This window comes from Sylvia atricapilla, chromosome 3 (assembly GCF_009819655.1).
Source record: "Sylvia atricapilla isolate bSylAtr1 chromosome 3, bSylAtr1.pri, whole genome shotgun sequence".
Classification (NCBI taxonomy): domain Eukaryota; kingdom Metazoa; phylum Chordata; class Aves; order Passeriformes; family Sylviidae; genus Sylvia; species Sylvia atricapilla.
Window position 1 is genome coordinate 101111159 of NC_089142.1, and position 24202 is coordinate 101135360.

Sequence of the window (24202 nt, forward strand, 5' to 3'; positions counted from 1 at the left end):
CAGCGGGATCCAGCGGATGCAGCGCGGTGAGCAGGGGCTGGACGGCGGGGATGCAGCGGGGCGAGGTGCGGGGGCCGCGCCGCGGAGGGGCGGCGGGCGGGGCCAGGCCGCGTCGCGGTGTCCATGGGGCCGCGTGCGTTCCGCCACGGATGCGATCCCAAAAGGCTGGAGCGGAGCCCCGCCTATCTTTGTTCCAGGTGTGCCAAAGAGCATTTGAGAGCGTGAGGGAAAGGCTGTCAGCGCCCTCAGGTCAGGTAAAGATCTGATCCCCATGTGGTTGGTGGATGTGTGTCGGAGGACCAGGGCCAGGCTCTGCTCGGTGGTGCCGAAAAATGGGACAAGAGGCGACAGAGAGAATCTGGGACACGGCAAGTTCCACCTGAACCTGAGGAAGAACTTCTTCCCTGTGAGCGTCACTGAGCACTGAGATTGTCCAGAGAGGCTGGGAAGTGTCCCTCACTGTCTGCATTGATGAGTAGCATAAGAGTTGTTTCTGGAGCACTGGAGGTTTGGTTACAAAACCAAATCCTTGTAGCACAGACGTGTTTCCTGGCCCTGAGCATCAATTCCCAAGATCTGGAGTATGTATCTTTGTAGAGTGTCATCCTATATCCAAATGCAATTTCTCATTCCTGAATTACATGACATGATAATGACTGTGTACATCAGGATAAATCAGGTTTGGCGCCTGTTTTATGGATATGTTCTTGAGTCACTGATAACTGGCATAAGTTTAAGAAATAGCTGTTTTTCTTTAGCCTTTTTCATAGCACCCTCTATTTATTCAGGTGGCTTTAGTGGAACGAGGCTGACATTTTTAGGGTGGAGATTCCTGTCCCTTACTCCCTTCATGTATCACTGACATATGGTGCTAAAGCTGTTCTAGCTCAAACATGGAATCACAGCCATAGGGTGGTTTAAAGAATCCAGTGTTCTCTCTTAAAAGAGAAACAAAGACAAGGAGTCATGTTAAAAGTCTGTATTTCTCAGTGCATTCTTCTTTTTAGGAAAATGATTGTCTGCCTTTTTACTTTTCTATTTTAAGGATCACTGCTGAGAAAAATGACAGCTGGCTCTGTCTCAGTTCCTCAGATCATCCCTCTTCGAATCCCATCTCCAGGGAAAGCTAAACGGGAAATAGACACAAATACTCTCGTAGAAATAAAATCAGGTATGAACAAGAGTTTTAACACAATCTCAAACCTTTACCTATGTGTCCATTTGAAATATTTGGGCTTTATACTTTTTTTGCATTTAATTATGATTTTTGGAGTGTGCATTTCATTAAGAAACTTACAAAATCAACCAAAAGGTTTGATGCACCAAGTATACTTGCAGATAATTTTATTCATCCAAACAATATTACTGACATAAAACTTAGATTCATTAGCAGTCTTCATTGCTACCAAGGCCAAACTTTTAAGCTGTTGCATTTTGCTTTGACTGCAGAAAGAGTGCTTGAAAGAATCCTGTGCCAGGCTCACTCCCAATGTTGTCATTACAATTTTTGAGTTGTCATCTGCTCTTGTGGCAGAAAATACCCTTTCTGTCATTGGAATGGACAAGCTGCTGCAATGTTTTCATGCAAAATCATTTCACAGATACTTTGCTGTCAGAAATATTGCTAACAATGAAATGGCATTTGTTGAGTAACTGGTATTTCATGGGAGAAAGAGTTTTCATCTCAAACATTTGGTCACTTATGGAACTGCTTTATTTTCTTTATGTGAGAAAAATCAAGCACGGTAGTGAGTATTTGTGCACTCGATATTTTGTGACCCCGAGAATTGCTGAGCTTTTCCCAAGGGAAACTTTTCAACAGTTTTCTTCTTCTCAAAACAACCTTGTGTAAAAAATATTCCTTTCCCATAACAACAGGTGTTGTTTGCTATTTCTGTTACTTAGCCAATGAGAAAAGTGTCAGTCCTATAGACCAATAACATACATTTTTAATGCAGCATGTTATAGAAGAGCTGAATAAATTGTAAATAGAGCCTTCTGATTTCTTCTGCCTTCTGACTAGAGTCAAACACTTTATTTCATGTCCCATTGTCTTGGTTTAGATAGACAGGACGACTGGAGTGTCCCTTGGAATGGACAATGTAAGCCCCCCCTGCCCCCTTTTTCCAAATTATTACAAATTTGCAATTAAAAGGCTGTCAGGCAAAGATTTTGGGACTAGGTATAGCAGTTCTTTACTAGGGATATTAAAAATACAAATGTTGTAGTACAAAAGAATTAGCAAACAAACAAGAAATCCTAGAAAACTCGGACATAGTAAGAAATACAATCTGACACTCTGCTCATCAGGGTGTTTGGAACAGTCCAAAAGTAAGCCCTCCTGGAGTGTTCCTGTTTGAAGTAGAGATGGTCCTTTAGAGAAAAAGGGCCCAGAGATGGGTCCTGTCTTCCTTTGGGGGTCCTTTTGGGAGTGAGAACACTGGATGTCCAGTGACACTTATGGCTCCTTTTTATCTGTGTGCAAATGGTTTGGCTCCTCCTCCCTGGGTAGAGCATCTCACAATGGGGTAATGTAATGTGTCATGTCATTGGTGAGCTTTAATGGCCCATTAACAAAAGATATCCCCATAGAGGTAATGGGAGGGTGAACAGAGATAAGAAACAATGTCTCACTTGGTTTTAACAGCTGGCTTGCTATCAGAAAGGCAGTGGTACCCTCCCTCCCGGAGTTACAACAGATAAAGAAAAAACACCTCCCCAACTGGGTTTCAATAGATGGAACAGATTGCAACAAGTATTTTGTTTTTCCAAGGTTGCCTACAGTCCGAGGAATTACTTTTTCTGTTTCTTTCAGATACACCTGGGGCCTCTATTTATTACACTTTGGATGGAAGTAAACCAGAACTCATTAGGAAACCTGGCTATGGGGCATGCAACACTTTGGAGTATAAGGGTCCTATCGTATTACCAGCAGGGAAAATAATGGTCAAGGCCATGGCAGTTACAAAGTGAGTATCCTGTTTTGTGTTATTTTAGTCCTGTTTTGGCAAGGGATAGACATCCCTGTCACAGCTTATGTTGTTTAAAGCACTCCATACCCTGCAGGTGAGACATGAGCCTTTCCCCAGGCAGTTTGCAATCTAAATGATCCTCATGAATAGCACTGACTTGTCTTTCTCAGGATAACCTTTATCCATCAAGTGTTTGTGTGGTTGGATTACGTCTTGGATGTTATCTCCTGGACTCCAGGTGTCCAATGATGGATGTACTGTCCTGAGAGCTCAGCCTTTGAAATGTGATCAGCAGAAATGCCAGAGAAACCAGGGTGGTATTTCTGGGGTATCCCACAGCTTAAGTAGAACGTTGGGTGAAATAAAACTACAATACATAGCAAGAAAACTGGATTTTGCTGTACAGCTACTGACTTTGTCCAAACTAACTTCATGCTTAGAGACAGAAAGAGGACACATAAATTCTCTGTCTGTACTGTATTGCATTATATTTTATTTCCAAGGAAGCAGAGACTTCCACTCCACTTGGAGATTTGTGTTTGCTGTTTCCTGTTAGCAGCACCTGCAGCCAGCCTGTGCTTGTGCCTGCACTGGAATGTAACATTATATAACACACAAAACCTAGGCCTGTGTTTATTTTTTTGCTATCACTACCTAGATTAACACTTGTTTCCAGTCTGGTTTTATTAATTTTCAGAGATTCACTATAACGACAATAAATCATTAAAGAGTGGTTTGGACATTTACAGCTATTTCAATCCACTGTTGTAATTTAATAGATATTAGAGAATGACAGTTGTTTTATCAAATAAATGTTGCTCAGGATTATACTGAAATAATGACTGGCAGGCTTGGAAGGGATGTTCCACCTAATAACCCACATCCATCAGTGATTTTCTTTTTGAAGCACATAGGTCTGGGGCTGTGGAGACCCTTATGCCATTAAAGGAATTTCCAACTGCCCTTCCCCAGAAAAGTGAAGATTAAAGATACCTTACATGTAAAAAGGCTTCTCTCCCATGGGTCCTTGCAGACATTGTGCAATCTTCTCTCTGGGTTTCGCAGGTCCATCACCCACCCCATTGCATTCCTTTTCCCTGTTTCCCCATTGGCTATGGGGCTTGGTGTCCTGTTCCTCTTATTCCTATGGTCACTTGCCCCCTGCCCTGCCCCTTGTACCACCCAAGAACCTAAAGACCCTATATAACTAAGAAGAACCACATGTTCTCTCTCTTTGCCTCCGGATTCACCTTCAGTACACTGGAATAAACACCTGCTGGAATTGATCTGGGGCTGGGAGCCTTCTGCCTCTCTGCTGAGCCAGCCTGGTAACGTGTGTGGTTGTGAGCTTGATTGTGCCTGAATACTTCTCAAGCAGTTTCTCTATGGAGAGGCTGACTGGGATTTAGAAAGGCTGTAGCTGCACTCCAAAAAGACACACTGTTACATGGGGCAGGTTCATAGCTATGTGAATATTGATTTTCAGGGACTGCAGGGAGAGTTCAATTGTTACAAAAATGTTTGTGGTAGAGTACCAGCAACCAGACATTCTTTTACCTCTTGAAGACGATGACAAGAATTTCTTAAAAGATATGGCCACACAGGTAAGTTTTAGAAGTTGTAACCCCTTGTGTGAATATAAAATGTTGTATATATTATATTATTTAGAGATTAGGCTTTGACTCCAATTTTATTCACATATCTTATTTTCTCTGTTTGCCCATTTTGCTGCTTTGGTCCTTTTTGTAATATTAAAATTTCAAGGGCACAGTTCCCCCCTCCCCCCGTAGTATTTTATGACTAATTGAGGTCAAATATTTAAAAAAATACAGTTATAAGTTAGGCTTTTCAAATGCTTGTATTGAAAATAAATACCTTAACCATGTACTTGTAAAATTTTAACAAATAACTCTAGCAAGAGATGATTAGAGCAAAAGCAAAAATATTATTTGGAATTCACATGGAATTATGTTTTAGAATAAGGAAGGTAGAACATTTACTATAAAACCTAAGAAGAATAGACTGAATGTGGAAATCAAGCCTGCCTGGGATGAAACCCCCCAAGACCTTCAAGGTACAGTATCACTTCATAAAATTGAGATAGTCTTCTGTTCTACCAGAAAATAGTGTAGAGTTTTCCTCTTGTATCACTTGTAAAACGGGGGTAATTTTAAAACTCTCTCAGAAGACAAAACATCCTCTGGAAATTCCAGTTTTGATTGCTCAACACTGCAAATAGAGAACAAAATTTACCTTCCATACATTTCATTTGACTTCTTAGAAACATGTTAAAACGTCATTCATTTCTCAGCAACACAGTAATGCCCTGTCTATATTTCCCTTTGTGCTAGAAAATGCTGTTAAATTGAGGGGATTGTAAATCCATTACAGAGTTTCTTTACTGATGCTTACTTGAGGTAAAATTCCAAAATAGATGCACTAAACTGAAATGAAAGCTTCACCCAGATTTCTCTGTAGATAAAGCCTCTTATTCCATGATAACAGCAATGGGACTGTTTTAGAGCAAGGAATTGTGTTAATGTTTACTCATTAATTTACTCTTAGGAGCTGGACTTTTTTGAGCATGCAGGAAGGAAGAAAATTGTAAATAAATTTAAACACAAAAGTAAGCTCTGGCAGAGAGGTGTGGGGTTTCTTGTAGCTTAATTTCCCGTAATTCCATGCAGCTTATTTGAACCCAAAATGCAAATGCCAAATGTGTTTTTAATCATGCTTAGTGAGACTATGTAACATTCATGTTCTGATATATATTACCTGCATGAAGTGAGTGACAGTGGAATAACAGGATTGTAATTTTAATCTTGGAAACAGACAGAAAGCCTTCTCACGTGTCCCCTCAAGTACCTCAGCTCCTTGCCAGTCCTTTGGGAGCCACAGAGTACAGAGAGGAATTCACCTCAGCACAACCAATGGAGTCACTGAAGGTGAGCAAAGGGGTAGGCTGAAGAAAACTGTACAAGGCTGTCATCAGGACAGAAGTCTAAAAATAGGAGGAGGTGAAGATTAGTGATCTCTCTCAGCTTTTTATGCCTTTGCCTGCATTCTACAGTCCTGATTTAAATGTAACAGTAATGATGCACTAGAATGGGAATTCCCAAAGCAGGACACAGTTGTCCATGTAGACAAAACCTGGCAAAGGAAATCAACATTGACTGCATTCCTATTAATTCTCTTATAATACTTTCCTGAAACTGCAGTTAGTAAATACTGCTGTTTGTTGGCAAGTTAATATCTAAAACTCAGTATTCAATAATGCTGTGGTAGGAGTATATAGTAAGGCATTGATTTATTTTTATTGGAAGAAGCTGTATGTCCTTAACTCATCTAATGGGGGAATCAAGGATAGTAAGTACTCCTCAAAGCAGTGCATTTCAGTGCAGTTTATTTCAAATTACATCTGTAGCTGATTTTTCTATCTTTATATGCATTTTGCAAGTATTTCCTTACTAAAACCTGAAGAATTACTTCTGTTTCAGTTTGGAAGTTCCTCTGCAGTGACTAGCCAAAAAAGCTTAGCAAGCACACAGGTGTCAAGGATCCAGAACAAAACAGATTTCCTTAAGTAAGTGACTTCTCCTTTTAACATATTTGTCCTTTGGAAAGTATCTGAGCCTTTTGCAACCAAGCTGCTAATACTGTGGGCCTCTATAAAAATTAGGAAGGCAAAGACAGATACTGACCCATAACTTGAGTGTATCATCTATGTAGGACTTCAAAAATTCTGTTTCTTAAATGTAGTTTTCAACTGCCAGTTATCAGCTATCCCTTAAAAAAAAAACTCCTTGTCCTTGGTTGCAGTGTAGGATCTGCCCAAAGTATGTATTCAATCACTATCTTCATGAGCTGTTGAAACCAGGTGAGGCAGTTTTCCCAGGCCTCCTGCCTCTGGGCTATTTTCTGTTAATGGCCCCATCAATGCCTTGCTGCATGACTCATAGGTATCTCCTTCTGGGAGCTATCTCTGTTGAATGGGCCATCAAGGACCCACTGCATGACTTGTAGAAAGAGATCATCCCGTTGTGAGATGCTCTGCCCAGGGGGAGGAGCCAAGTATTCCCACCTGGATATTGTCTGGGATTTGGGACAGTACAGGTAGCTCTAACCCACTGTATTCCCAGAGGACAAGGGCCATCAGATTTTTCTACAGGATCACTGCTTCAAGGAGACCACCTCATCTGGTCTGCTTCCACCACCCTGCTCAGGTTATATTCTGAGTCTGTCAGTGGTCTTTTGTATTATTGAATTTATTTTATTTTACTTCTTTTTTTCCTTCCTATTAAATTGTATTTCTGACTTGGAGTCTCTCACTGATTTTGCTTTCAAACCACTACACTCCTAAGGATCAGGGGATAAACTGTCTTTTCAAATTATAGTACACCCTCAGTGCTGTAGGAGTCTGTTTTCCCCCTGCTCACTGGGGTAGTCTCCCAGAACATTAATGCTTATCAGTATTGAAAAGGTTCTGTGATGGCTCACAGTGGCTCCCTGTGGTGCAGTACTGAGGCCTGACACAGACTGTGTCTCAGGTGACCTGTTCACCTCCCATGATGAGGAGGAAAATATTAAACTCCATAGTAGCCAGAGACCTTTCTAGCTTGTCCCACCACGCCTTGAAAACCACAGCTGAGAAATCAGTAGCCTACATCACAACAAATTCCAGATTATTCATTATTATGCAGCAGTGCAATACTAAACCAAGCTCAGCCAGTTTGCTCTTACTTTCAGATGTCCACATTGTTCTGCCCCTCGCCTGTCTGAGCCCTTGGCGCACTTCTGCCAGAAATGTGGATCTCCTATCCCCCCTGTGCCAGTCCAGCGCTTCCCACTCCTCAAAGGAGAGCAGGTCAGCAGAACATTGTAGCAATCCGCACGTCATCCCTGGAGAGAACAACAGCTTCTGCAAGTTACACAGTCAATGCTGGCAAACCTGCTACCTACTCACACTTTCATTTGAAAGTTCTGCTCTGATTGCTTTGTTCTGCTCAATACCTTTAGCACTGGACCAAATGAAATCTCTAACAATGGGCAAAACTGACCATACGTTTCTTTAACTGCCGTATATTCTAAGAAGGAAAACAATGAAAAAGTGAATTATGGCAACAGTACCAGCTCTGAAACTTTAAATGGTGGCATGTGTTGGCATAGGCATCAAGTTTTTGCAGTGGTGTAACTGTCTTCCCTAAGCTCTTCCCAAAGGATAATAACCTGATCTAACAAGTCAATGGTGTGTTTCCCTTTCTGTTCCATCAGAAAGTTGTCTGGTCTGGGCAATGCTGTAGTTTTACATAAAGACTGAGATTCACCACCTCTTTAGATTAGGTTCATAATTAGGAGAATTTCGATCACCTGCATGAAGTGGTTGACAATGGAATAACAGGATTGAAATTTTAGTCTTGGAAACAGAAAGAAAGCCTTCTCACAGGTCCCCTCAAGGACCACTGCACCTTCTCAGTCGTACTATATTTTATAGTAGCATTTTAATTTTGTTGAAAATTACCTTAATACCTTTCTGGCATTCTCTTTCCAGATGTCTTAGTATTTTCTCAGTATGATCCTTTGATCTTTAAGGATCAATATCAGCATCAGTTGCTGTCAATTGCTATGTTTCCAGTGACCTTGCTGCTGATGTAGACTCCAGCTAGAGAAATACTGAAATTTCATTACAATCTTAATGATCTCATTGTGGTCCTTAACATAACTGTAATGTTGGCTTTTCCTTCAGATGGCACCCTGCCTTGAATGCAGACACCTTGTGCCAATGAATACACCCAGGTGCATTATCTGTGAGTCACCAATAGCTCCACAGCTGCAGCCCCAAAACAACACCTGCATAAAGGTAATTGAGAATAAGTAAAACAAAATAGTGATTTAACTCCTGGTATGCATTTTTGTAACAGCTGACTTCATTGCAAATATTGGGATCCAACCTGGCTTTGTGTAATTACATTATGGGCAGCTTTAAGAGTTAGTGGGATTAAAAACAGCTTGGATGGAAAAAGGGATTAAAGGTTCCTCAGTATAAGAAAGACATGGACATACTTCCCTTGAGAAGGAAGGAGCAGCAGAGGTAATGTATGATGAGCTGACCTTAACCCCCATTTCCTTGTGCTGCTGAAGAGGGCAAGAGACAGAGAATCAGGAGGAAAGTTAAGTCCAGGAAGGAGGGAAGGTGGGTTTTTTTGAGATTTGGGTTAATTTCTCATTTTTCTACTCTGATTTGATTGGTAATAAATTCAGTGACTTTGCCCAAGAGGAGTCTGTTTTTCCCCTGACAGTAATCAGTGCCCTTAAACTCATGAGCCTTTCATTATAGTTTCTCTTCTCTATCTAGCTGAGGAGGGGAGTAATAGAAGGGCTTTTGTGGGCACCTGCTCTTCATCCAGGGTCAGCTCACCACCAAGAGGTCTTTTAAGGCACCTCATAGTATTATGGTATTGTATTATTATTAATAATTGTCTATGCAGATACTGGGCTGTCTGTTTTTTGTGTATATAGTGACTAAGCAAACTGGAACCAGAGTATACAAAGACCTGGAGATGTTGATAATTAATCTCCTGAGGAAACTATGCCATAATTTTTTAAAAAATAGTCCCTATGTGATGCGCAGACAACATGGCCTAACTAGAGTGTTAAACAGCCCAGACTTGAAGGCTATCCTCCATCTGCAGAGCTGAATAACCTCAGCACTTTGTAAGATCAAGTGTTCTTCTTTCTCTTTTTGTTGACAGTTTTCAAATACCATGTGAAATGTATTTTCTCTCTGTTTAAAAGGGCAAAGTAATTTGTCAGGTGTGTGGGACAGGAAATCCTCTTCATCATAAACACTGTGCGTCTTGTGAGAGCAAACTGCCTGAAGTACAAATGGTAAGACTTCAATCACACTGGGTGAATCAAACCACAGCAGAACATCCTTTAACTTTGGAAAACTTAAGTCATGTTCCCATGATACTAAAGCAGAGATTCTCTCCCCAGTTTCATATTTAAGCCCAGTCCTTCCACAGAAGCTTCACCACAAATGTGTCTCACATACCTTCAACTTTCTGACATGGAAGTCAGGATTGTGAATGCCACAGAGAAAGCTCAGAAGGCTTTTAGAAAATGAGTAGTCTTGACTCCAAGGGAGAGTTGTTTATGTCCATGTTAGTTGTTCATTTTCAGTTGCAATAGAGAAGCTGAGTATATACATCAGGAACATCATTCACACTGATTTCAGTTATTTTCTGAAAATGGAATACAGTTATACATTATTTTTTGTATCTCCACTTTTACATTTTTCTTATCACCACTTGCTGCTTCTTTTACATGCATACAGCTAGCATGCTTCTATTTGGCTGTCATTCTGCACAAAGGTGAGAAAAGCACTGAAATATTACCCCTAAAATTGCTCTGCTTCAACTATTTGTTTAGCTTGGTTCCTTAGAAGAATTTTATTTTCATTCTGAAAAATCCTATATAAAAAATGTCTGGTACATTTCACTTCTCCAGGTTTGGTAAATACAAACATGATAGAACAATAATGGTTTGCAGTTAAAATCTTTTTATTATAATGATTAACATCCTGAGTTCTAAAACTCTCTGTAGTTAAAGCCAAAAGTCTCTTGTATAGCCACGTAAGTGTCATTTTAAAGTGAATTTCAGAAGGATTCTGTACTTACCTAAGTTAAATGTATGTTTGGCTGCTTCACTGAATGCAGATGTGTGTAGATAGTATGTAGTATATGTAGTCAGTCATGTGACTTGAATGTGAGACCTGTATTAGCTGAGAGTTAAATGCTTACTAAGAATTAGGAATAAGAAAATTTACTAATAATAGTGATTAATTAATGATAACAATAGTATTTTTAATAAATAGCAATAATGCTGATATTGTTACTAATGGCTATTAAATATTTTATATTTTGAACATATTAGACTGCTTTTGTAAATTTTATTTTCCAACTGAACCCCCAAATTACATTGTTCAAATTGCAGTGCAGGCCACAGATTAAAACACGGTTATTTTATGTTTGCTTACTTGCTGTTATGGTGTAATCAAAATAATTTTCCTTGGGTTCTGTCCCTTATCCATATTCCTGACCTGTAGAGAAAATAAACTTCATAAGCCTTAAGGCAAAACCTAACAAAACATTTTTAAGTTCTATTTGTCCTAACTGGGATCTATACTTAAGCTCTAGAAGTTTCATATGAAAAACCTGTTTTTCTTTTGCATACTCACATAAATTAATTGTAGAAAAATTGGGTAATATATAATTTGCCCAAGGCAGAAGAGTGCAAAAAATATTTATGCAGCAAATTCCAAACTGTGAGGAAACTCCTTGCCTGAACACATTCTCCCTGCCACACTACTAAAAAGAAAGATACAAAGAAAATTGTGTGTTGGATTTGAAAATGCAAGTCTGTCAGCAGAGAAGCCTCAATCTTAATTTCATCTGTACTGATACATAGAGCCCTATTAATAAATACTCAGCTTAAAAGCACATCATCGATAAGGTTTTTATTCTTTGGTGCTAATTCTGCTAAAAATATTTTCAAAGCAATTAATGCTACATTTTACCATGGTTTTGTAGTGAAAAACAAAATTATAGGTTAGATGCAAGTCACTCTGTTGCTCGTTTTAAAATGCAATAATTCTTTTAGGCTGAATATTACTTTATGTTGTGAAAGCAGCTTGCTTTCCTGTTTCTCCTCATTAGGTGTGTGGACTTCCCTTCATGGAGAGCATTTTCTCCCTAATGCTTGTTTTGTTTTATCAGCCTGTGTTTGGAGGAGACTCCTGCCCACCTCTCCAGGGCCAGCAAAGGAAGACAGCTCAGTGCTCAAAATGCAACGGCGTGAACCAGAGCGATGCCCGCTTCTGTGCCTGGTGTGGGGCCAAGGCACGTGCTCCTGCTGTCTGTGAGGACAAACCTGCTGCTGCTTCTCTGCAGCACTGTCACACTTCTCTGTGCAAAACTCCTGTCAGTCAGTAAATGTTATTATCAAGATACTTGCTTACAGCATAGAAGATTGTGCATGGAAAAATGAATGGCTTAGAAGACATCCTGATCCCACATCAGTCAGTGATCCAAAGGTTTAGAGTTGCAAACAAATTATCATGGGTCAGCAAGCACCAGATCTTTGCATCAGCTGAGATGCAATAACCCTGTGCTCAGGCAAAGTAACTTAACCACCAAAGATCAAAGTATTGTCTGACCCAATGCAAGTTTTCCCATAACAACTCTGGGCTATAATCACCTATACAGGCAATTACCAGATATGAGATGATGCATGCAATTGTTTTGACTGAAGGCCTCCTTAACTTCAGTAAGGACAAGTACTTAACTGCTTCTCAGTAGAGTTACAATCAGTGTAAACAATTTCCCCTCGTACAGTGCTTCTACCTAAGATCACACTCAAGGAGAACTTACTCTCTGTGAGCTGAATGCACATAAAATTTGAAACAACACTCCCCTATATGCATAAATAACCATGAGTCTCCTGTATCATACTAAGACACTCAGGGTAGTACTTTACTTTCTGTTAATTAATTCCTCTGCTTTTATAGTTTCTGAGTCATTCATCTTGTGCTTCTCTAGTGACAAATGTTCTGTTGAACTTTCCAGCCTGGACCTCCTCCATCCTACTTCATTTGTTCCGTGTGTGGTACTATCAACCAGCCCTATGCTCGTTTCTGCGTGGCCTGTGGTGTCTACATAGAGCCCCCATCCAGACAGAGATCTCCTGGCAGTCCCATGGATCCTGAGGACTCACTGGGATCCTCTCAGGTAACACACATAGTGTTACAAAGCCAGGCTTGAACTCAGCTGAGAGAGAGGCTGCTTCACTGAGGGTATGGATCAGCACAGCTCCATTCATTTTCTTGGGACAGTGCTGTGAGCTGGGAGCACAAGGAAGGCAAAATATTAGTTTTGCTTTCTGCTGAAAAGCAGCCTCAGCCCATAGCCTTCATCCAGCCTCTTTCTAAATGGCAAAGTGTGAAACAATCAGCCTTTCAGAAGTCTTAGCTCGAAGTATTTTTTATCTTATTTGCTGTGAATTATTTGTGGTCTGCTGATACAAGGTATTCTTTCACACAAATGGAGTAGCTTTTAAAAACTGTTTCAAGATAGAGCCCAATACCTAGCAAGGCCAGCTCTTGCCCTACAAAAGTATTCACATACCCTGGCAATTGTGAAGAACTTGGATTTTACTTGAATATTTGTGATAAGTTGCATTGTTGTTACAGACTGGTAATTAAAATTTTAAATTGTTAATTATTCTTCATGCTAGCTTTTTCATTCCCTTACAATTTGGTGTACTGTTCTGGTTAGTTATGCTTGTAAGCTATTGAATTATATCTATATTGCTTACATTTGTCCTTCTCCTCCACTACCCACAGGCAAAACAATTACAGGCTCAAGTTGCCTGGCAAACTTGCCCTGTTTCCTTCCCCAAATCAAGGGCAGAACTAACAGAAAGAGAAGACAAAGGAACCCAAACCACTGGACTTTTTTACCCATCCAGCACACTGCTGGAGAAGAAGGAGCTTGAGCTGATTTCACAAAAAGAAAAGGTGGCAAAGATGAGTGATCGTAAGCCTTTCCTGACAGCCATTAGTCCTGGAAAAGGTTAGAAGTTCTGATTTTATGATTTTTAAACAATTTATCCCCTTGCTTTTTTCTTGAAAATATTATAATTTATGGAATCTGGCATCAGTAGGACACTGATTTACATCTTTACGAGTCTGTGTTTCCACCAGTCACTTGTAAATGCACTGCCTTACAATTCAATCACTGATGTCCACCAATAGCTAAAAGAAAGCTACCAGCAATATTAAAATTGGGGTTACTGAGCCCTGTACAGCCTTACTAATACAGTAGCAGTTTGATTTCTTCAGATCCCATAAGATTGGAGGCAGGTGTCCTGTCTTTGAATTGGAAACCACTGAACAGTTCCCAGGACCCTCCCCAGCCCTTACAATGTGAACTTCAGGTAGAGCTGTGATGGCACCTGCAGGGATATTGATAAACAAAACTGAGACACAGGAGGTCAGAGCCCTTGAAAATATGATGAAGCTGTGTCGCCATGAGAAACTTGTTTGGGGTGCTGTTGTGGAATAAATTATAGATGCTTCAGAATTAAAGAAAACTAAATTAGAGGAAAGGATTCTTAACAGGATTATGAAAACATCAGTCATTGAAGAGTCTTTCCTCTCAGACTACAGTAGGAGCGGTACTAGTACTGCAGACTACTTTCTTTCACAGCAAGTTCTGTGGTCACTTTGTTCTTTGTTTGCCACCATTAAATGCTTGCCATTTTTAGAAGTTTCAGTTTTACTATCTTGAGAAATCTTCAGCTTTCTGGATCCCAAACCCTTGAAAGACAGTCCATCAGTATTAATTAAGGGTCTAATAAATGGCTCAATGGATGTTGCAGCAGCCCTCTCGTTAGAGGGTAGAAATTAGTCAAGACTCAAACTTCTTGTTTATCACAGGATGAGAAGGGTCCTGGTTTATTCCTCTTTACAGCTCAGCCATCCTGACTGCAACTACTCACTGACTCTGCCTGCAGCAAGCTCTTGCCATAGGTTTCCCTTTCAGCCACTGACTGCTGGTTATTTCCTGCTAAACTATGACTGCATATATTTATTAGTTTGCAGACTCTGACTGCAGGCTTTTAGCTAGCCAGACTATGACTGCAGGTTCCAACAACAGGCTCTAACTGCAGACCCAGACTGACCTCACAGCAATGATTCTCTCTCCTCTTTTTGCCCAGTCCTTCAACCCTTCTGATCATTCCTTCAGTATCTCCTTCTTCGAAATCTTCCCTCTGCCCAACCCACTGCTTTTATCACACTCACCTTTATTAGTAACAGCTGCAACCCATTAAGGGCAAGCTTAAGCTTTTAATATGCTCTCACATATATAATTGGAAGGAATTTATCTGTAGGATAATTTACACAGATCAAAATGTTGTTTATCTTAAGTTTCTGTGTTTGCAGTTTTCAGATTCAGCTTATTGTTCACTGTCAGTTATCCCAAATCAATTAAAATCAGTTCAATAACACATAATTGCTTAATTGTAATATTTTACTTTTTTCTTTTGTTATGATCTGGAATAGCGTGAGATTTTGCCTTCACACAGGACCAGTCTGGACTCCTCGGGATCATTCCAAGACATGGCTTTGTTGTGAAAAGAGGGCCCTAAGAATGACATAACTATGGATAAAACAGTGTTTTACCTGGCTTTTTAGGATTTAACTTCCTTCTCATTGTCTTGATTAATTTTCTACAGATTTTTTTTTTAATCTCAGTGAAATTACACCATCTTTTAAATCTTCACTCACTTGACTAGATGGAATGTTAGTTCCATTTTAAGGATTTTTCCCCTGCCTAACTCCCTGTGAACAGGTTACTGGAGAAAACAGCTGGATCATGTTTGTGCTCATGTTAGAAGCTATGCCCAGAACAACCTTGAATTCAGAGCACTCCTTGGAGAACCTCAAATGGGAAAGGTAGGAAGAAGCTTATGAGTAATATCTTGCTATGGTAGGTCATGAAAACATTATTGTGGCTGCTACATAAACACTGGAAAAATAAATGTCTCCTTTTTCTTTAGATGTTGACCTGTTTGTGTGTGTCATTTGTCTTGTTTGGTTGTTCCATTTTTTGGTCAGTCTCTTCCTGAATATTTTTTCTGCTTTTTTTTCCAATGGCAATTCATATTCTCTCACCTAAGAGACATAATGGGAGAAAGCTTTTGGTCAGCTGCTTTTATATAGTAAGAAGGTGGAAACCTTCTAGGACTTCTTCCTAAGGAGTAGATACTCTATCAGATACTTTGCACCTGATATCTATATCCACTGAGACCTATTGTCCACCAGCATCTTCAGGAGCTGCAGTGCGACTGTGTAAGTTGACAGTCCATTGAAACTTGTTTCCTCTGATGGAGGATTCAAAAGGATAGGCCTGAAGAATAAAAAATTGTCTAGGGAAAGCTATTCCTGCTGCTTCTTGGTCTTTTCTCTGTTTATTGTCTTAGAAGCAGTGCCCACAAAAGTAACAGAAATGGTTCAAAGTAGATGCAAACTATCTGGGTTTAATGCTGCTTTTCCAGTTTTTCATGTGGATTAGAAGTATAATCAACCTTACCTCAAAATTCTGCAATATGCAATATAATCTTCATTCTACTTCATCATAATCCCCTGTGCACTCATTTTTGTATGACTTCCACAGACTTGTTGCCAGCAATACTGTCTCAAGGAATTGATGTACAAAGCTACCAAAGTTTTAATAAGACTGCTTCCCCAGACTGGCGTCACTAAATCCAGTTCTCCTGGATCTGAGAGTCCCAAGAACAACACAGCCTTTTATGCAGCTACAAAATCTCAGTGGAGAATGACTGAACGTTCATGAAATGCGGCCTCATTACAGTTTTGGATTCACTTGCCATTTCAGTTGTTGTGTAATTTCCAGTAACTCAAAAAACACTTGCCCCTTTCTCATTGACATGGGAAGTGTTGGTACAATAATCACAAGTAGGCAAAGGCCACACGTGATTTTGTACACTAGCTGCACAAGAAACACCATCAGCAAGATTTATTCCTAAAAGTACTTCAGGGTTTTTTTTCTGCTAAGATATACTAATGGCTGCTGTTTCCCTCTAGCTTAACTCTGCCACCATCTCTGAAGATGACTATGAAGTCACTATTACATTGAACTTTGCTATTAACAAGGTCAGTTCATGGGATGGGTCCTGTTGAGAGGCAGCTGGTCTAAAGCTGTCACTAGAGCAGTGTAATGTTGATCTATTTTAAATTCAGGTCTAAACAAGAAATGCTTTTGTTCAGAGAGTGTTAACTTATCACTTCAGAGAAAAGAATCTTTTTCTGTCTGTGTTGGAGCTGGATGAACAGGTATCCCTTATCTGATTAAGCCAGACTTGATGGTTATGGTGCTATCATCTCACATTTTGCTAGTTTGCTATTAGTATTAACTTTCTTCTTTCAGCTGATGCTGTTTGATGATTCTAACACCCCTTAGCTTTTGACCTCAGACCCAGCTTTTCTTCAGCCTGCAAAGCATGCTCTTAAAAACTAAGCTTAGTAATTTTCAGTGGTTTGGAGATTGCTTTTGTCAGAGTTCCTGTTAACTCTATTCAAAATTTGGAATCTCTATCTCAAGAATTACTATGTTCCAAAAACAACATACACATTTCCAGTTTCTCAAAGATGAAAATCTACCGTTTCAAAAATCAAAAATTCAGACTGTCTCTTGTGTAGAATCTTGGACAGCTTACCAAGCTACCATGTGAGGCCTGAAAAGCTGTATCACATCATTTAAGAAGTGAAATTTCTCAAGTCATAGAAACACATTAATTTGGATGAGAATCTTCATTTCATTAAGTGAGGTTGTATCACTTTTTTTTCTAAATCAAAAACCTAACACAAGATTTGGAAAAAAAATTCCTACATAATTTTGCCACAAAACAGAGTTTAATTACATATGATAATGTCTTGTGGTAATTTGACACTGATATTCAAAGCCTATGTATTTTCTTATATGGAACAGTGTCGTGCCACTAAGATTATAGCCGCATTACATGATACTCCTAATAACTGCCTGCATTTGATCGTTCTACAGGTTATTCATACTAACAAAGCAGCAAAGTTCAGCAATGATTACCTGAGTGCTGTAACAGAAGTCACAGATGGACAGGATGGCAGTCAGACTAATTTTGGTGAGATTTTTTTTCCCTCCTGTCTTTACAGTAGACCATAAATGCAGCAGTCAGGAATGCAGAAGTAGTGCTTGGAAGCTTAGACACCAAGGTAGGCAAACATTCTATGCCTATTTAGGTTGATCTTTTAAGTCTCAAAATGTGCCTGAGTTGAGATTTAAGCACATACTCTCTCAAAAACTCCTGAGAATACTTCATCCTTGAAGTGAACTGCAGACAACAGGTCACAGCAGTGTTTTTATTATAGCACTAAAACTTTAGATGTTTCACACACTCTTTTACAATAGGAACCATAAGCATCAATATTATCTCTACTTCTGAGCTCTGCCAGGGACTGCCAGCGCTGACATATTTGGCAAAGATGAGAAATTATGAAATAGATTCATACAGAGATGTTATTTAACTGCCATCTTCCACTGATGTCAGTAACAGCTCAGCATTTTGGGCATCTCATACTGGACTTAAGTTTTCATTAAATCAACCAGTTGTAAAGTCAGCATTACAATTCAGAAATTCCTATAGCATCATTTGACATACTTAATTTACATGTAAGTTTTATCCACTTTGTGCTTCCAGCCTGAGGCTTGGCAAGAGGCAATCACTGCACTGGGAGCTGTGCAAACCTTTTGTCAAAACCAGTATGAACTGCAACAAGTATTCCATCACTTTCTCATGTGGGAAACTGAAAAATACTGCTTTGATTGTGAATAAACTATTTCCAGATCTCTCCTCCAAGTTCTAGTTAGGATACTGACTTTGCTTTGAATTAACATTTGTTTTCTTCTCTGATAGGCAGAGATGATCATAATCTTTTCTATTCAAGAGGCAAAATAAGGAGAACCAAGTCAAGAACACTCATGAGACAGGAATATAAGCTCTCTGTAAGTATCTTCTGCAAATACAGGAAAAAAGGTTTATAGAGCAGTATGAAGGAGAGCACCCAGGCATTAAATTAGAAAGGTTCACACCCTGACTGGGGGCAGGGGATAAAAGTCCAACTTAATATAAAACCTGAACATTGGTAACTGACATTTAGTTCAGAACTGAAAATAACTAATTTGTTTTTCTACTAAGAGTTTAAATTTCCTCTCATTTTGAACCCATTCAATTTTGAATTTCCCACTGCATTCGGCCTAAGGACTGTTGCAGTGATTCTCTTACAGATTTTTTTCAGAAGCGACATCATATGGAGGTACTGTCATCTTCCCTTGACTTTATAACATTTGACTCCAGAGGCCTAGTTTAATTCAAGAAGCAAGGATTTACTTCCACTGGAGATCAAATTTCCTGAAAGAACTGTCTACTAAAGGGATTGTCAGTAATGACATGGAAAATTTCAAAAGGGAAAAATGTACATAATCTAATCTTGGATCACTGAGCCAGCTCAAATGTGGGAAAAGATACAGAGCTCTGTGATATGAGTTCAAAGATAAAAATGCTTGGTCAAGCGATTGAACTTTCAGAATGAGAAAAGGTTGAAAGCTGGGAAAAGGTTTTATGTTTTGTTTGTGAAGATTTAGGAAATTAATTTCACTGAGGCAAAACGCACACCTTTTAAAATCAAAGTAATTCCACAAGTTCTGGAAGCTTCAAACTTTACTCCTAAACATGTACCCATGTTTAATTTTACTGTGCTGGGCAGATCTTTCTACAGCCCTGGAGAGCTGCATTGACGTCAAATGAATCATCTGCAAACACATTTGCTGAATGAAGACCTCAGTAGTGAGATACTAGCCAGGGATAGTGAGATACTTATTAGTGAGATACTTACCCAACACTTGCTCAGGTTCAGAAAGACATTCCCAAAGAAGCCAGGGATTAGTTACAACGAGGCTCAGATACATCAGATTCATACTACTGTATGCGTTTTGCACTTTCATTCCAAGGCAGAATCTGGCCCACCTACCTGTATTTTCCCTGTGTGACATGTTCCTGGCTGTTGTGTGTCTCCACAGCCAGAGTCCAGACAGTTGCTGGATGAACTGGGTCGAACTGGGAAAGGAAGAATCTCCTTCATAGAACAGTTGCTCAGTGATGTAAGTTATACTTGCTGAAGTTTCCTTTTTCAACTCTTCAGCTGTTTACTGCATGAATATTAGCCTGCAATGCAACTTCAGCTTGATGATTAGGAGGCAACAGCCTTACAATACCAGTCATCAGATTGAAAGAGCATTTTAGAGAAGATAGGATCTGTTTTACATTTACAGATGTTCTTCCCAAATTTCTGTTTGGTCAGTGCATAAGGCAGTCTTCTCCAGGTTTGTCAAAGCCAAACAACAACAACAAAAAAAATCAGTTTTATAATTTAGGATCAAGTCCTCTGTATAGCAAAAGCAAGCATAATGTCTGTGTTTCTGTTCTGGGATCTCATTTGGCTACTGTTACACATTTACTCTGACTTTGAGCTAGATGACAAACATTTTCAGAAGAAAGCAAAACAACCCACTTCAAACCTCTCTCTGTCTTAAGCATGAAGCCAATTTGCCAACTTGAATTGGCATAATACAAAAGCAAGGTGGAAGCTGAAAAGTCTGTATGGTTTTACCAGCCCCCTTTGCCTCTGCTCTGTTCCAGGGAGCTGACCCAAATTCCCTGAGTGAGGAGGAGCGCCCTGCCCTCACAGTTGCTGTCCTGAACAAGCACACAGGAGCCATCTCCCCTCTCGTGCAGAAAGGGGCTGACATTGACCAGCAGTCAGGGCCGTAAGTGAGCTCTGATCCTCTGCTTCGGCTCTTTCCAAGTTCTAGCAAAAAAAAAAAAAAAATCACACATGCTCGAGTTTTAGAGAGAGCTAAACTCCACTGCTCCTCCACAAATGTGCTCCTTTCAATGACGGTATCCACACTCTCTTCCAGTTGCCAGCTTTGAAGATTTTTCATAACTTCTATTACAAAAGTGCTGTTCTATTCAGTTCCTTCCCCCATTCACTTCAATATGATACACCCCACCAAAGCCTACCACACTTCTGGTGTGTTCTGTATCCTCCTATTAATTTTCCTAAGTTTTATTTGCTAGGTTTCCTTAGGTAATAAGTGCATTGCTCATTCCTCCTGTGCAGGCACAACAACACAGCTCTCCACGAGGCAGTTCTGCTGGGACTGGAGGGAGAAGAGTGCATCCGAGCCCTGTTATGGTAGGTGCTGTGGCTGGGCCTCCAGCTCAGCTGCAGGCTGCCCCCAGCCTGCCAGCACAGACCTGCTTGGCACCACTGGAGGGCCAGAGCCTGCCCCGTGTCCCAGTGGGAAGAAGCATCCAGAAATTTCTAAGTTACTCTACATTAAGATTCATCTATAAGCCACTTCATCACTAAGTGCAGACACTTGCAAGGAATTAAGCAGTTTAAACCAATGTGTTCTGTATTTACAGCTGCAATGCCAACGTGCAAAAGAAGAATGCAGCAGGGCACTCAGCACTGGATTTGGCTGTTGCAGCTGGAGATAATAAAGTTATTTCACTGTTCCAAGTAAGTCTGGATAGAGAACATTGAACAAACTCATAAGACACAGGAACATTATTCTCATCAGTGTGTTATTACAACAAACTTTTTCCCCAAATAAAGCTGAAGGTTCTTTGACTTTGGGAGCATCTAATCACGTGTGTCCAGTTCTGTCTGCAGAATCCACAACCCTGTGTGATCAGCTAGGGCCCTGTAACAGTCAGATACCTTTTTTGATGTTAAAACTGCATTCAGCACAGCCCATTGCAGTAAAGGTTAGATTCTTGTCCTCCAGAAAATGGAGTAAAACTATTTTCTTGCTCTTCCTTCAACTTTTATTTATAAATGCATCAACACAAGGCAGCAGCCAAGTACAAGCGGAAGTTTACAAGAATACCAGGCACACTAAGATGTGGTATAACTCAAAGTTATTAGCCACAATCCTAAATCCCTGAAGTATTTTTAAAACTCCTTCCCCTTTCGATGTCCCAGAGTATCTAAAAGCATCAGTATATTCAGGACAAAAATGGAAATGCATGTCAACTCCTATCAGAAATACAATTTTTAGCACCAGAGTTACCAGTATCTCTATAGGACAGCAATATCTCTAAACAGCTGGATTTACAAAAAAAGAAAAAAAAAGAAGAAAACAAGTAAACCATAAATAATAAACCTTTAAAATCCAGCAGGAAAATTAAGAGAATCCCTGCAGAAAAAGATTATGTATGCAATGCATCAAACACCAGGTACTTCCCAGACAGACTCAGAAGAGTGAAGCAGAATTCCCTCTGCTTCCTCAGAAAACAGGCATTCAGTCACAGGGGCAGTGCCACAGCATGTGGACAAGACAGATGTCACTGGCAACTATGAAGCTGCAGCAGTCTAGGCCAGATTCTTTATACTACAACGCTGGATCTTGGCTTTTTCTTCAACCTTGGTCATCTTCTGAGAAACCTCTTTTTTCTGCAAAGAGTAAAAATAATATGTTACTGTCTACCACTGAATTCAGCTTCAAGGGAAAAGCAGGACACATCCCGCATAAAGCATGGCTGAGAACCAGGAAAGGGCACACCAGCCAATCCAGCCCGAGCCTGGATTCAACAAAGCCCTCTGCACAAAGCCTTGTGGTAAGAAATGAGGCCAGCTGAAGAATCCAAAGACTAGAAGCCAGTGTACGTACAAGTGCCTTCCTCATTCTCATTTTGTCCAGCTTCAGGAACTCCTGCACCGTCAGATTAGCAGGTTCCTTCTGAAGAGAAAGAAAACCACAGTCCGCAGAGTGCTTCTTGTGTTCCTCCCTGGAAAAAGGCGACAAGAAAGAGAAGATAAAAGAGAAGGCAGCAGCTCCCAACGAGCCGCACGCAGCCTCTCTCCCCCCCGCGCCCCTCGGCCGTTCCCAGCGGTTCCCCCGGGCCGGGGCGGCGCCGAGCGGGATCCTCCGGTACTCACAGGGGGTCGTCCTCGGGCTCCCAGCCCTCCAGCTCCTTGAGGCAGAAGAAGCACTGCGCCACGTCGGGGCTGTTCTCGCTGGGGCAGTGCACGAAGCCCGCCGCCGCCATCTGCGGGCACAGGGGAGCCGTCAGCGCCCGCCCGGCCCCGGCCCCGCTCCCGCTCCCACCGCCCCGGCCCCGCGCTCACCCGCTCGGGTGTGCAGGCGCAGCCCTCGGTGAAGGGCCAGTTGCGGAAGGTGGCAGCGCGGACGGAGGCGAAGTAGAGCCGCCACACCTCGGGCAGCGCCGCCAGCTCCTCCATGGCCCAGTTCAAACGGCGGCGCGCGCGGGGCACGGCGGGAGCGGGGCGGGGCACGGCGGGAGCGGGGCGGGGCACGGCGGGAGCGGGGCGGGGCACGGCGGGAGCGGGGCGGGGCACGGTGGGAGAGGGGCGGGGCACGGCGGGAGAGGGGCGGGGCACGGCGGGAGAGGGGCGGGGCACGGCGGGAGAGGGGCGGGGCACGGCGGGAGAGGGGCGGGGCACGGCGGGAGCGGGGCGGGGCACGGCGGGAGAGGGGCGGGGCACGGCGGGAGCGGGGCGGGGCACGGCGGGAGAGGGGCGGGGCACGGCGGGAGAGGGGGCGGGGCACGGCGGGAGAGGGGCGGGGCACGGCGGGAGAGGGGGCGGGGCACGGCGGGAGAGGGGGCGGGGCACGGCGGGAGAGGGGCGGGGCACGGCGGGAGAGGGGCGGGGCACGGCGGGAGAGGGGCGGGGCACGGCGGGAGAGGGGCGGGGCACGGCGGGAGAGGGGCGGGGCCGGGCCGCCCTCATGGAGCGCGTGGAGCCCGAGCCAGCGCCTGAAGGACGCCTTTTTCTCGCTCGCAACGAAACCAAGCTCAAGGAAACACTTGGGCTTTGCTGCCCTATTAGGAAAGGGTGAGGTTCCACCTTAATTTCCAGGAAAGCTTTGCTTTGTGAAGCTGTGTTTGGCTCCTCGTCTCTCAGCCGGTCGCTGCCCAGCTCAGGGAAGCGTGCAGGAGCCGTGCCTGGAGCAGGGCGGTGCTCGCTCCTCATCACAGCTCGGGGCACCCAGCACCAGAGCCGCCGAGGCACAAGAGGGAAGCAGAGCGCTGAGAGCACCGTTTGTCTGCCTTAGAAGAACCTCGGCCCTTGCAAAGCCACGGCTCCCGCCCCGAGGTTCCATCCCTGCATCGCCTTTGAGGATCTGGGGTTTTATGAAGGACCTGGATAAAACAAGCTGCCTGCAGCACAGCAGGTGTCACAGGGCTGTTAGAACACCATCGTCACTTGGCAGTCCCTGAGGGACAAAACCACAGAGCAAGACGGTCCTCAAAATCTTCATGGTTGCCTTGGAGAACACAATGCAGAACTGGTCATCTTTCTTCAGAATACTTTATATCTCCTAATTCTGTCTGGAAAGGAGGAGCCTCTAAGACCTGCATCGTGCCTTCTTAGGGGTGTCCGTAGGGAAATGAGGAGTTTCTTGCCTTGGTCAGCTGCCCACACACATCTTCTTAGGGCCATACTGGAGTTTGCTAGATTCCAATGAAATAAGATGATGGAGAGACACCGAAACCAACAGTATGACTACAGACAGGCTTTT

General features: G+C 42.1%; 2 protein-coding genes across 2 annotated transcripts; one reads left to right on the forward strand and one right to left on the reverse strand.

The window, feature by feature from the left end:
- Nucleotides 1-16: 16 nt before the first annotated feature.
- On the forward strand, nucleotides 17-21290 carry DZANK1 (double zinc ribbon and ankyrin repeat domains 1). The gene is made up of 21 exons (XM_066314450.1): nucleotides 17-197; nucleotides 1046-1171; nucleotides 2816-2969; nucleotides 4459-4576; nucleotides 4950-5046; nucleotides 5805-5917; nucleotides 6470-6555; nucleotides 7719-7836; nucleotides 8716-8829; nucleotides 9765-9857; nucleotides 11747-11869; nucleotides 12596-12757; nucleotides 13372-13600; nucleotides 15383-15486; nucleotides 16639-16707; nucleotides 17615-17711; nucleotides 18504-18592; nucleotides 19667-19747; nucleotides 20286-20413; nucleotides 20770-20844; nucleotides 21078-21290. Exons 1-21 carry the CDS (start codon nucleotides 17-19, stop codon nucleotides 21196-21198), a joined length of 2478 nt encoding a protein of 825 aa, XP_066170547.1. The 3' UTR covers nucleotides 21199-21290.
- A 169-nt stretch (nucleotides 21291-21459) lies between these two features.
- LOC136358495 (baculoviral IAP repeat-containing protein 5-like) lies at nucleotides 21460-22910 on the reverse strand. Its single transcript, XM_066314384.1, has 4 exons — nucleotides 22786-22910; nucleotides 22597-22706; nucleotides 22328-22445; nucleotides 21460-22110 (listed from the first exon to the last, which is right to left on the reverse strand). Exons 1-4 carry the CDS (start codon nucleotides 22897-22899, stop codon nucleotides 22030-22032), a joined length of 423 nt encoding a protein of 140 aa, XP_066170481.1. The 5' UTR covers nucleotides 22900-22910; the 3' UTR covers nucleotides 21460-22029.
- Nucleotides 22911-24202: the final 1292 nt, after the last annotated feature.

Bases quoted from the DNA above. Each gene is read 5' to 3' on its own strand.
- DZANK1 (XM_066314450.1), top strand. From the start codon at position 17: ATGCAGCGCGGTGAGCAGGGGCTGGACGGCGGGGATGCAGCGGGGCGA. The intron at 11,870-12,595 runs GCACGTGCTCCT...TGAACTTTCCAG, and splicing joins GTGCCTGGTGTGGGGCCAAG to CCTGGACCTCCTCCATCCTA. The intron at 20,414-20,769 runs GTAAGTGAGCTC...CCTCCTGTGCAG, and splicing joins ATTGACCAGCAGTCAGGGCC to GCACAACAACACAGCTCTCC.
- LOC136358495 (XM_066314384.1), bottom strand. From the start codon at position 22,899: ATGGAGGAGCTGGCGGCGCTGCCCGAGGTGTGGCGGCTCTACTTCGCC. The intron at 22,707-22,785 runs GTGAGCGCGGGG...CTGTGCCCGCAG, and splicing joins GCGCCTGCACACCCGAGCGG to ATGGCGGCGGCGGGCTTCGT. The intron at 22,446-22,596 runs GTGAGTACCGGA...GCCTTTTTCCAG, and splicing joins GAGCCCGAGGACGACCCCCT to GGAGGAACACAAGAAGCACT.